Source organism: Loa loa (assembly GCF_000183805.2).
Source record: "Loa loa unplaced genomic scaffold supercont3.1, whole genome shotgun sequence".
NCBI lineage: Eukaryota > Metazoa > Nematoda > Chromadorea > Rhabditida > Onchocercidae > Loa > Loa loa.
The window spans coordinates 1,031,509-1,043,479 of record NW_018108181.1 but is presented as its reverse complement, the minus strand read 5'-3'; the positions used below and the strand labels follow the sequence as shown (position 1 = coordinate 1,043,479).

The following is an 11,971-nucleotide window of genomic DNA, read 5'->3' as shown; positions in this document are numbered from 1 at the left end:
GCACAACGAGCAATTATGATGTTGGGACTAATTCTGGCGCTTAGTTACAAGATAGGAGTATGAGTGAAGTGACGGAGAAGGTCTTTAAGAAGTGATGCAGATCATACCATAACTTCTACTTTTTCCCTTTTCTGCTTTTTTGATGCTTTCAATTGATGAATCAGCGATGAAGTGTGCCCTACGGCAATTCCGGATTCAAGAATTCCTTTAATGCAAGTTGCATGATCATTAATTTTTTGATGACGTCAATGATAATAGGTGTTGTACAATGATGGTGATGATGATTATGATGATGACAGTACTGAGAGGATGACGATGACAATGATAAATTTGGAAAACATTCAAAAAATAAGTCAAGTTTTTTTTCTGTTCACAACACTCCTGCCGTTGTCAGCTTACCTTCTATTTGGAATAAAAACCGGATTTCGTTTTTCGCTTTAATTGAGAAAAAAAAATCGAAAGCAAATAGAAGTCAACTACAAGATTTTCAGATACATTAAATGACGATAATTTTGCAATCTTTCTTCGCACATTATTTAAAAAACAAATCGTCCATGAATAGCAAAGGGAATGGAATAAGAAGTTAAATAAAAGTAAATATTAGATGAGCAAGCAAAGGTCCTCAGTGTCACTCTCAATGCTACTTTAAAATATCACCCGGAGGCAATTAAACATGATCACTCTAAGATTCTGAACCATTCTTTTCCGATTATTGACAAAAAGGACCAGTGGAATACTATTTAGAAGATAACTCGTAAATGACTGCAAAGTTTTTAAATAATACGCCCACTGTTTGCATCATCAACGAGTTTTCCAATTTCATCGCAGTTTTTGCGTAACAATTTCAATTACTAAATACAATATTTCAATTTTCCTGACAATGACTTTTTATTTATCAAATTCAAATTCTTTGTTTTGTACTTTAAACATGTGAGGTTTGATTCGCTTTCTTTGTGCAATTACATTTTAATTATTGCATTCACTGATAAAAGATTGAAGTTTGCGAAAAATTCGAAGTATTTAAAACATATTTGATGTGATAAAGCGATGAAAAAACATCTGACGCCAAAAATTCAAATGTGTTTCAACGAAGGCATACTGTGGGTTACTGTCTATAACAACAGTATCCTGAACCCTCGTAAAAAATGAAGACATTATAATTGATCGCGTCCTAACACTACAGTTGGGTTACGGTACTTTGTTCTTTCTGCTATTTTTCGGAATACGGTGAGCGTTACCAATGTAAGGTGCTTATTTATTTCTAGGCGTATGTGAGGGAGCGTCGAATGTTGCACGCGTAAGATTTATGGGATTTTAGAATTTATTGCGCATAATTTCAGAGTTACACGGGAAGAAGAATTATCCGGGAAGATATTCTCAGATGTTTCTAACTGCAATTCAGAAATGTTCCAATACACTTGCATGCACTTCTGCACTCACTGCAGGAGTTGCATCATACCCGGGCTTACAATTGCAGTCAGATTCACCAGCATTTGACCAGTGCTGTTCCACTGATGTTTGTCTAAAAACAAAGGTTTGGCGTAAAACTTATTTCATAAACATTTTTGAGGACTGCAAAAATTAAAACATACCGTTTCTGACTTATTAATAGCATAGCTGTTCAGATTTCCTTTTTAGCCACTGGTATTGTAATACACCTTTTGCGTTTCTTTAGTTGGCCATTGAGGGATAATACAGTCGTCTAGATTCATCCAGTTATGATAATCATTTTCACTGCAACATTTGACATGATTTAACATTTCATTTTTTCTTTTTGAGTCTGCAAAATTCTCAGAGTTAAAATGCATTATAATCCTCGACTTTATGAATTTGGCTTCTAACTGATGTGTTTGACGACTCCTAGTAATTGTTATGGAGAATCAAGTTATATTTTTTCCAGTATTGCCAGCCCTCATTCAACGAAAGTTCTCATAGTCTACAGAATGGAAAAATAAAGTCACCGAGTGCAAAAGATTTACCGAAATGCCTCGGAAATGAAAAGTCTCAAATTCTGAAAGAAAATTTGGAGCATGAAAATTCTGAAAAGCAGAATTTAGCACAATTCGATTCACGAAAAGAGTTTTATCTACGGGAAAACGAAGTCAAAATGGCAAGAAATACAGGTATTGGTATTGGTGACGAAAGGATGGAAAGTAAGCTTATAGAGTTTTGCATGACTGTTACACAAGTGCAAACAAAATGTTTGTCGATTTAAATCCGATGGCGTTGTTACTATTTCCAGTCTTATTTTATTGCGTCAACAATTGAAAGACAACAAATCGGATAAGCAAAATTAATAGACAAATTGATAGAGTGTTCTTTTATAACGAAAAATTCAGAATTAATAAAAAGTATATCCCAAAATGTAAGATGTTAAAGAATTCTAATCTGCAACTAACTAAACAGTGAAGAGTTGTTGCAGTCAGTAAATTTCGGAAATAAAAATAAACTTGTTTTTGTTTCGCTGTGCTGGAGATTTCAAAAGAAAGGGTTCTTTAGCTACTCTGTGATTAATTTCCATCAGCGATAAAATTTGTCTTATTAGCATATCTGATGAATGCATTGCTTTCGAAATCTGCGGATGGTAGTACACTCAATGGTATGAACATCGCTATGTTTGATTTACACTCAAGGCGTTTTGCTGAACGATTACTCCATGCTGGTGTTTCTAGTCTTTCCATTGTTGAAGTATCACAGTATGAAGCTCAGAAAGCGAAGGTTCGTTTGCTTTCATAGTTTTGGAGACTTCTGTTCTTATTAAGACCCGAGCGCAATAATATTCATTATGCGCGGGTTTCTCCCATTCAGGCTAATATTTTCTATTTTATTTCCGTCAGGGATAAAGCTGTTGGAAGAAACTTGTTTTGATTGTGATAATTTGCGAAAATGATATCTGTTTGACTTAATGATTGACAAAACCCGTCGATTCATTAGAAATAACTGTATTTTTATCAGGAAAAAGTAGTACCATTCTAGATAACATATGTAAGGGAAAAAAATACCGCACAAACAACAGTTCGCATTTGAACGAAGGTGAAGAAGAGAGTTTCAAATATGTTGGACGCTATATATTTGAACCGCTTCTTACTGGACATCAAAATCTTCCCCTTGAAAAGTAGATAAAAATGCAGAATTTTCCATACTTTAAGGAAAATGCTTTTTGAGCTTGTTTTCGAAGTTGGTGGTTTATTCCTCATAAGTCTAAACGAACTGTAACATTTGTGTTGTAATGGCTTATGAGCAACTGGTAAATTGAACTACTATACACAGATGGCGTTTAATTTTTTCTCCTACTGAGATTTGAATTTTATTTGAATTTGATTTCTGAAATTTTCTTTGGGAATTGTTTACTTACTTGATGATAAGGATCCACAAGAATTCACATGTGGTTTGCATTGACTTATGCAATTTCATTACTGGACCATACTCTACTATTTCATTCATTACTGTCAAACCAGGAATAATTTCCCACTCCTGAAATGTATGTTATTTTTAAAATTTATAATGGTTTTCAGTACTTACCTTCAGTAAGCGGAAACTTATCCGATATATAGGAGAAAATTCAGGGTAAATGTTAAGCATAAAGTATTGGAATAAATATGGGCACTTGATGGTAAGATAATGTCTTTTGTTGTTATGAATCTTTTACTATTTCTAAATTTGATCTGTTCTATTTAAAAGAAATGCTGTCAGTTTCATCCTGGTATTCAACAGCGATAATCTTGCAATGTTTCACTGGATTTGCAAATATCACGATATTTTCCATGTAACGAATGAAAACTAGCAGAGAAACTGTTTCGGGTTTCTTTTTCTGTTGAATTTTTAAAAAATTCAAGGACACAGCTTTTCAAGAAGTAAGGGAACAGTGAAGCGATTTCGACAACGTTTTTGTTTGTTTCGATTTAAAATTCTTGTGTAACATCTTCGATCTAGTAGGTTTACTGCGAGGAACTAATGCTGATATTTTATTTTATAGTGACAAGTGCTTCTACAATCCTGAACGACTTTTCCAGTTTTTGACATTCTTATTACTCCGATGAGTTTGATTTCTTTATCCTTCTCCATGTTATGGTACAGTATCTCACTGGCACCGATTTATTTCTCTCGTTTTAAGGCTTTTAAAATGATTTTACTTTTAATGTCAAATGTAATTAAGCTAAAAGATGCGATTCTAAAGCCTTAATAAAGGACGTGTTTTATATTTGAAGGACTTAATTTTTAAGTTACAAACAGCTTACACTGCTGTTTTGAATAGAGATTTTTTCAAAACAGTGAATTTATATCGAAGAGTTATATCGGAGGTAAAATCAAAGACATTTTTATAATGAAGGATAGTTTCCTGTTTGCATTCCAAATCGTACTATTGGGCATTGAAAAAATATATTTTTTATCAAGAATCTTAATTGATGTATTTTGTTTAGTATTTACTGGAGGCATGTTGATAATTGTGTTCTTCTAATAACAGCCTTTGTGAATAGTTTAATTAGGTTCCCAGGACACTGTTCTGCATTAGTCTTGCGTTATTCCGGAAAAGGATTGAAACGAAAAGTCTGAATATTAGTTCTTTTTTTCTTTATATAAATTTAACTAACATTATCATTGTAAATGTTGTCGTGTGATAACATAAAGTTATTGAATTGAGATGAAATAGAATGAACACGAAAGCATAATTGATTTTGTTGCCATTTTTTCGATGAAATGCAGTATGTTTGTTAGGTAGCAGTCGCTCATCAGTTTTCATTCAAGACAGTTTCATCTTTCGACGGGTAACTTGAATTTTTACACCAAACGTTATTTACTATTCGGGAGAGCTAAGCTATATCCCAGTTCCCCTTTAATGTTGCACTTAACGGCAGCGCTACAAATGTAATACGATGTATAATACAGCATATGACAGGTACACAGACTTTAATGTTTCATTCTCTTTCCAAAAAGTATCTAATTACTTAATGGTAAAAGAACATTAAAACATGTTTGTATAGAGCGAATATGCATGTACGTAATTGTCAATATTTTTGCTGGAATTCAAAGCTATCCGAATCTTTTTGTTCTAAATGATTGTGTTGATATTTGAATTGAGTTTTACTATTATTAGATTATTACCAAGGATATTGTGAATAGGAATCCTTTGTTTTATTATTCAAGAGATTATTCATTTTCTAAAATATTTCAGGTAACATTTTGACCTTTCGTGAAGTTGAAACTGAATTTAAGTGCAGTTAAGAATCAATTCTACTGCGAGATCCATTATAGTAGGCCGTATTTCGCCGAACAATTAAAATTAAAATCCTACTTCTAAACCTTCATTTCTGTATATGTTTTACAACATGTATACGTCTGTATATATTCTACCTCATGAAAAGAGCTGTTGTTAGTCTTTTGCGGGAACTAACATGTCGAGTTGGTGAGCAATAGTAATGCTAGCAGATTATAATAGGTAATATCTCTTTATATACTATTCATATTCTGAAAGTAGGCCTTATTAAATGTGCTGGGAGGTAATGGATGCACATTAATGGAGTCGTGTGTTAAGTAAATGTGTCGTAGAGATTTCAAAAATGACAAAGTAGATGAAGTATGATGAATTGAATGTGAAAAAATAGTCAATTATGGTAACTAGCGCTCGCAGTTTGGTGGAATCTGATTAAATGTTTAGGAGGGGATTCTTTGAAATACCTGTGCATAAATGGAAAATTGGTGAGCCAGTATATGAGGAGAAAGAAGAAGGAACTGTTCAATAAACGAGATATAAAATACTAGGCTAATTTATGGAAATAACTATATCTGTTGAAGAAGATTATCCTTGTTATCTCGATTTCCTTCAGCTAATGGCAAAACTGGATTGCCGAACTCAAATGAATTATGTCAAGTTTCAGATATGACTAGATTTTGAATCCCACTTAAATATCTTCCAATCATTTTAATATCTTTGTTATAAAATTCCTTTGCTTTTCTTGAGGTTTCATTTTGAGGTCTTTTTCGGTCAGGAAATTTTGGAGAGATCAGGATTCTAATCACAAGTAAAACCTTGAAATTACGAAACTGAGATTGAATCATCAGAACGAGAAGTTCAGGATAAAACGATAACAAACAACTTTTTTTGATGATTATATTACATTATGTGCTAGCATTGCTAATAACTAAGAGCTTTTCCTGGAGGCGATTAAAGTAAGCAAGGATTGCTCAATTTCGCCATCAAAGCCTGTAGTTTATGCATCTTAATTCTCACAATTATTTAACTAAATATACTAAATATAAACATTTGTGCACCTACTTTGGCTAAAATTCTTCTTTGTATTATTTTTATTTTCTTGTAATTGTCATATGTCCCTTTCCTAGAAAATACTTTTTTTTTATTAATTTGAGGATAAGACTGTAAATTCCTTAGCTAAGAAAAACATATCGATAAATCAGTGCTTTGCAATCCGGTTAGTATCCTGAATAAATTAAAATGGATAGGGATAAAGCGACAGTTAAAGCCGTGACATATACATTTAACAATAATGCCATTTCTAAATTGTTGAAATTGATGCTAAAAAAAATGCCTGCAGTTAGTCAATTTTTTCCTTTTTAAAACCAAAATAGTCTGTGTGAGTATTGCTAAAATTAATGAGTCCATGAATTTGAAAAATGTCTGTGCAATTTAAAAAATATCTGAGCAAAAATATTCAGATAAATTTTTTATTGCAAATAGGTAAAAGGAGATTTTCAGGATTATGCAGGAAAGATGCGAAAAAAGAGCGGACTAATAGTCGGAGCATACCGAGCCAGTATGGAATCATTATTTCCACTTTGTACACGGAAGAAGCAGGCAATATTCCCTGCTAAACTGCTCTTTGCCAGTCAACAGCTCATGAGGGGTGCCGTTAATCCGTTTACGTTACTGAAAAGAAATATGGCACAGATGGGTATGCCTCATTTCTTGAGCTTTTTAATGAATGCTGCTGAGATTTCAGTTTAAGAGCTTTTCATATTGAAAGAAAAAGAGGAGACAAGATGTATCCAGGTGATTAACAGGTCTTTATTTTGATTTTGTTATTCGTCGAAAGCTGAAAACCTAAAAAACTGGCAGACTAAGGCACCGAATAGGGCAAATAGCCCCAGTGAATTGTTAATTCATTGATTTATTCAGTACTTAAGCAATGAAATATTAAAATGATCGGTAGTAAATTGGGCATACACTATTGGATTTAAAGGAACTTACAGCGGTTATGTTGGTAGTTCAATTTTTGAAAATTATTAGGAATTATGAAACGAATACAAAGCAGTAACATAATTGCTCAGTTTTCTTGTTTAGTTTTTTAATAATTGGTTAAAACAGTAATGAATGGAAATGTGGCATTCTCTGGATTTATCTAAATTAATTGATAACTTCACTTGTTATAAGGCACTTTTTTTTCATGAGATGAAACCATTTATCAACTTTATGAAATAATTCACCTTGGTGGGATTGTCGATTATGTGAACCTACTTTTTATTATTACGTAAAAGATCGACATATCAAAATTAGTAGTAATAACATATCACAGAGTTGTAGAGAACAAGTGTTCATAGAGTTATAGGGAATAAGTGTTTTCAAGTATTATGTGCTCATATTTCAATTATTCTCGGAGATCTTAATTCAAAAACCGAACAGTCCCTCTTAAAAACTGATTTTGCCTATCAGTCTTTGCACTTGCAATTAAAGGTAATAAGATAAAGAGTTAGGATTTTTCTTTCTATTTGGCATCAGTGTAACTGGGAAATTGTTAAACCGATATTACTCACTTCAATAAAAATTTGAGTAATAACGTAAGAATACCATCAGTCATTCTGTAGCTTTTAGTTCAAAGTTTTCAAATTTTTTGTTGGCTTTCCCTTTTTATTCTTTTGCCATTTTTTTCAGCATACTTCAGATTTGATTTCCTCTGAAGAAACTGGATTTACAAAATTGTCTCGAGTGTTTTTTTTAATAATCACAAAATTTTCATTGGAAAACACGATTTTTTGTTTTGAAATGCTAGACTTTTTTAGTCATTCTTCTGAATCTTGGTAGTGAAAGAAGTCTCGCATTATTTTAATGAATTTCTTACCTAGTTATTTTAAAAAGGACGAGGTATGGAGACGGAACTACATCTTATAGAAGGCTGGTTGTTACAGTATTGTAAAGTACTAATAATAAGCAAAATTAGGTTGGAATTATGTTGGGGTTGATCTTTGTTTGAATACTAACACATTTTTCAGTTTTCACTGATGTCATCAAAAAAGTTTTAAACGTGGTTACTTTTTTTGCAGTTACTAAGTTTTTTCCAAATATTATTATTAGAAAGTAATAGAGAGTACTTTAGGATTCCGTTTAATGATTCTGAGTGAGTTCAGAAACTCGATTCTATTGATATTTACTGTTTTGCACAGTTCTTTGGTATGCAACAAAACTATACTACTTTGCCTATTTTTGCTATCATTTCAGATGACGAGTCCGGTAATAAGCAAAGATTCGCGCCGATAATAATTGGTTGTTTATCTACCGCCAGTCAACAATCTAATATGCTTACTTCAATGATCTTTAATTTCATCATGCATTTGTGTGCAGTGAAAAAGGATACAATGTTTCAATATGGTGCCGTACAACTTATCACATTTCTTTCAGCTGGGTAAGTTATTTGATTGAAGCAGCTATTTTTAAAAGCAGAACGTTTCGATAAAATATGTGATGTGTAAAGAACAAATGCTAATAAGAGGTATTCCAAATTATTAGGACTTGTTTTTGAAACACTGTTTATTTTTTGTGGTGGACTTATATGTGATTCCCAGTTTTGTATATAATGTTTTTCTTGGTTTCATTTCATCATTTTTTTTTCGACATAATCTTAGTAATTATTTTCGGAGTTTATTGTGTAGCTTATAATTAACAGAGCCGCCGCATTATTCTGGACAATGTTCCTTATATTAAGTACAGAGACACCCATAAAATTGATTTCAAAACTTCTTCACTTTTGTGAACTCTTTCAATTGACTTTTTCTTCCGAAAGAAAAATTTGTAACTCTTTTTTTTTTAATTGGCTTTTTCTAGTTGATCAGAATAATCTCGCCAATAAATTTTGTTTTTATTTTGCTAATGAATTCGAGTTTTTTTTTTTTGGAGCAATTTTGTGCTGGCAACTTGCGCCGTGGACCCCAATATGCAGTTCGTATCAAATGGAAGCAAACACAAATCTTGGCTACTCAATAAATTATTTACTATTAAGCCAATATCCGGTTATTCAGGATTTCCACGCAACACCTTCAGCCCCCCATTTCCGCTCTCCAGTTCTCTCTCTTATGAGAAGAAATTTAATTCGGTAGTTATCATGTTTTTCATATTCACACTAGTGTTCAGAATATTGGAAATGTCACTGATTTGAGGTTTTTTTTTTTTGTTTGATATTTGGGTTCGTTGAAGGAGAAACCTTAATTTTTATGTCTTTATGCCTTTAGGGTTTCATAGGATCATTTATAAAGTCTATTAAATTTTCATTAAATTTCGTTGAATATCTGTAGTTTTATTAAATAGCTATCATCCGTATGGTATAGTGTTTCAAATTTTAGCTTGGTATTAGAAACGAAAATCTATACGGTGTGACAATAGAACCGAGAAGCGAAATTGATATTGATAATCTGAATACATTGATCAGTTCGAGTGAGGAAATTCTAATGAAGTACGCATTCTGGATTACTTTTACGGGCAAAATGACTGCTAAAACAAAAGTTGCTCAAAAACTCAGGTATGATACAGGGATCATTGCCGATTGAGATCAATTAGCCATAAAACTTTCCCATGTTATATGGGATTGGATTCGATTTTCCCATTAAGTAGAGTTATTTTTTTTTTACTATCAGATTTTTCCAGCATCAATTTAATCTTTGCCTAATTATGCAAACTTCAATGGTTAAAAACTATGGTGTATCGGTCGAGTTTCCTCGATACTTAGACTGTCATAATGCGTGGGATCTTTCAGGGAATGGCTTCCAAAAGCAAGCGTAGATCTAAGCTCTGTGGTTGAATCAGATGCTAAAGTTGCTGATTTGAAGCTAGAAGATTTCGATAAAATGTTTTCTTTACTGCACACGGAGTTGAACGATGATTTCACGCATATTAATGAGCTAAGGAATTTTTATGCTCATTTCAGGTCTGCAACTGAAAATGCTAAATTTGCCGATTAATAAGATAATTGCAGTGTTTACAAATGCTTGTATTGCAATGTGTGATGAAAGGCGATTTACAACGAACAGTAGTCCAATGAGTTAAGATTTGATAAATATATCCAGGAAGGTTAACAGAAATGAAAATAAACTAAGCAGAATGCTTGCCAAATTATCAACAATAGTGGATTTTGTCAGATTATGAAGTCAGATTCTAAGAAGAACAGTTGCCTTTCAGTTGGACTATACTCTGCTGTAGGTTTCTGTGCTTTACGTTTTAGCTTTTATAATTGTGTTTTCTGAACATCTCAGTAAATCACATTTCAGACCTTACCCGGGGTATTAATCCTCTTTTCATATTATCCAATGTTCTCTTCCAAAAGTTCACCACTTTTATAGCTTATTATTCTTCATCTGAATTTTCCGCCTGTTACCACATTTTCATTAATTTGCAGGAGCCGGAAAAATCATAGCATAATTGCTCGGATTTTCAGTAAGTCTTACATAAATTCACGTTGACATATGTTTTTGTACAGTTTTTGCTACTCCAGCAGTTGTACTGTAAACATAGTTTACAGTTTTAAACATAGTTTAAGAAGCGCTCGGCTGTTGTTATAAATATGATATTTGCTCTTCCTAAAGTCGCTAATATCCAATTTTCCTTATATGTCATTTGAACTTCATGCATGCCTAGATTGTTTTCGGTGTTATTTGTCTGAGAATTAAAGGAATCCACTTATCTGTTGCATCCGTGCAGAATGTAGTATATATATAAAACTATATGAAATTATGTGGATGATGGATGAATGATCAATATAAGCATTCGCATAAAAGTACAGACGTTTAGTTTCAAAATTATTTTGACGCAGATATACTGAGAAGGAAATGAAGCGCCGTTTTCTTGGGAATTGCAGCCATAAACACATTTCCTGAAAGGATGTTGAGCTGTGCCACAGTGGTGCAAATCATCGCTTTAGTTAAATTTCCTTTAATACTTTAAATTCGGGAAAGTGAACTACGCTTAATGCTTATTCATATGCACTGTTTTGATAAAATGATTTGGTTTACTCAACGATTTTATTCACTTGACGGGATTACATGTCAACTCTAAGTTTTTCAAAGGCAAAGTTACCAAAAACGATTTAGTTTTGGTGTTTCAGTTCGTGACTCCGGACAACTTTGATTTCTGATCTGTTTGAAAGCCTCATATACGAGTAGTCTAACTGCAGTCACTATTCTTAGAGGAATATCTGAAAGAAAAAGTTGTTCAGAATCCTACTGTTTTACAATCCTAAAAAATTTTTGATATCTTTATCAGATGGGGAATTTCTGATTCAGGTTGAACTATTTACGGTCTGTAACACCTTCTTGGGGGAGCTGTATTACGAGTGAAGAGTCACTCTATGTCTCTGAATTAGCCTGGCTCTTACAAAGTGTAAATGAATGTGGTGGAGTCAAGAGAAAGATGACAGAAGCTGCAGAGGAAGATAGTTTTGTGCCAAATTCAAGCATTCAATAAGTTTATTCATCGAATGCTTCTGGTGGTTAAAGGGAGCTTATGAAAGGCTTATTTCTCGATGATTTCTTCATGCATCTCTCGAAGTTACGATTTGTGAGTTCGATTCCGCCTTCATTAGTTATGACTTTCGGTTCAGTATCTATCCAACATTCTTTTCTGGATTGTCTTGTATTTGTTACGATTAGCGGAACTGACTGAAATCTGAAATTAATATCTCATGGCTAAGCCTCGTGAACGAAGGTTTGGGAGAAGCTCTATCCACGCTTGCTGTAAGCGCTACAAATATGGATA

General features: G+C 33.0%; 1 protein-coding gene across 1 annotated transcript; it reads left to right on the top strand.

The window, feature by feature from the left end:
• The first annotated feature begins 1,332 nt into the window (after positions 1-1,332).
• On the top strand, positions 1,333-10,768 carry LOAG_16362 (hypothetical protein). Its single transcript, XM_020449015.1, has 8 exons — positions 1,333-1,534; positions 1,901-2,153; positions 2,546-2,718; positions 6,713-6,908; positions 8,450-8,633; positions 9,125-9,320; positions 9,568-9,743; positions 9,978-10,768. Exons 1-8 carry the CDS (start codon positions 1,382-1,384, stop codon positions 10,180-10,182), a joined length of 1,536 nt encoding a protein of 511 aa, XP_020307564.1. The 5' UTR covers positions 1,333-1,381; the 3' UTR covers positions 10,183-10,768.
• The last annotated feature ends 1,203 nt before the right edge of the window (positions 10,769-11,971 follow it).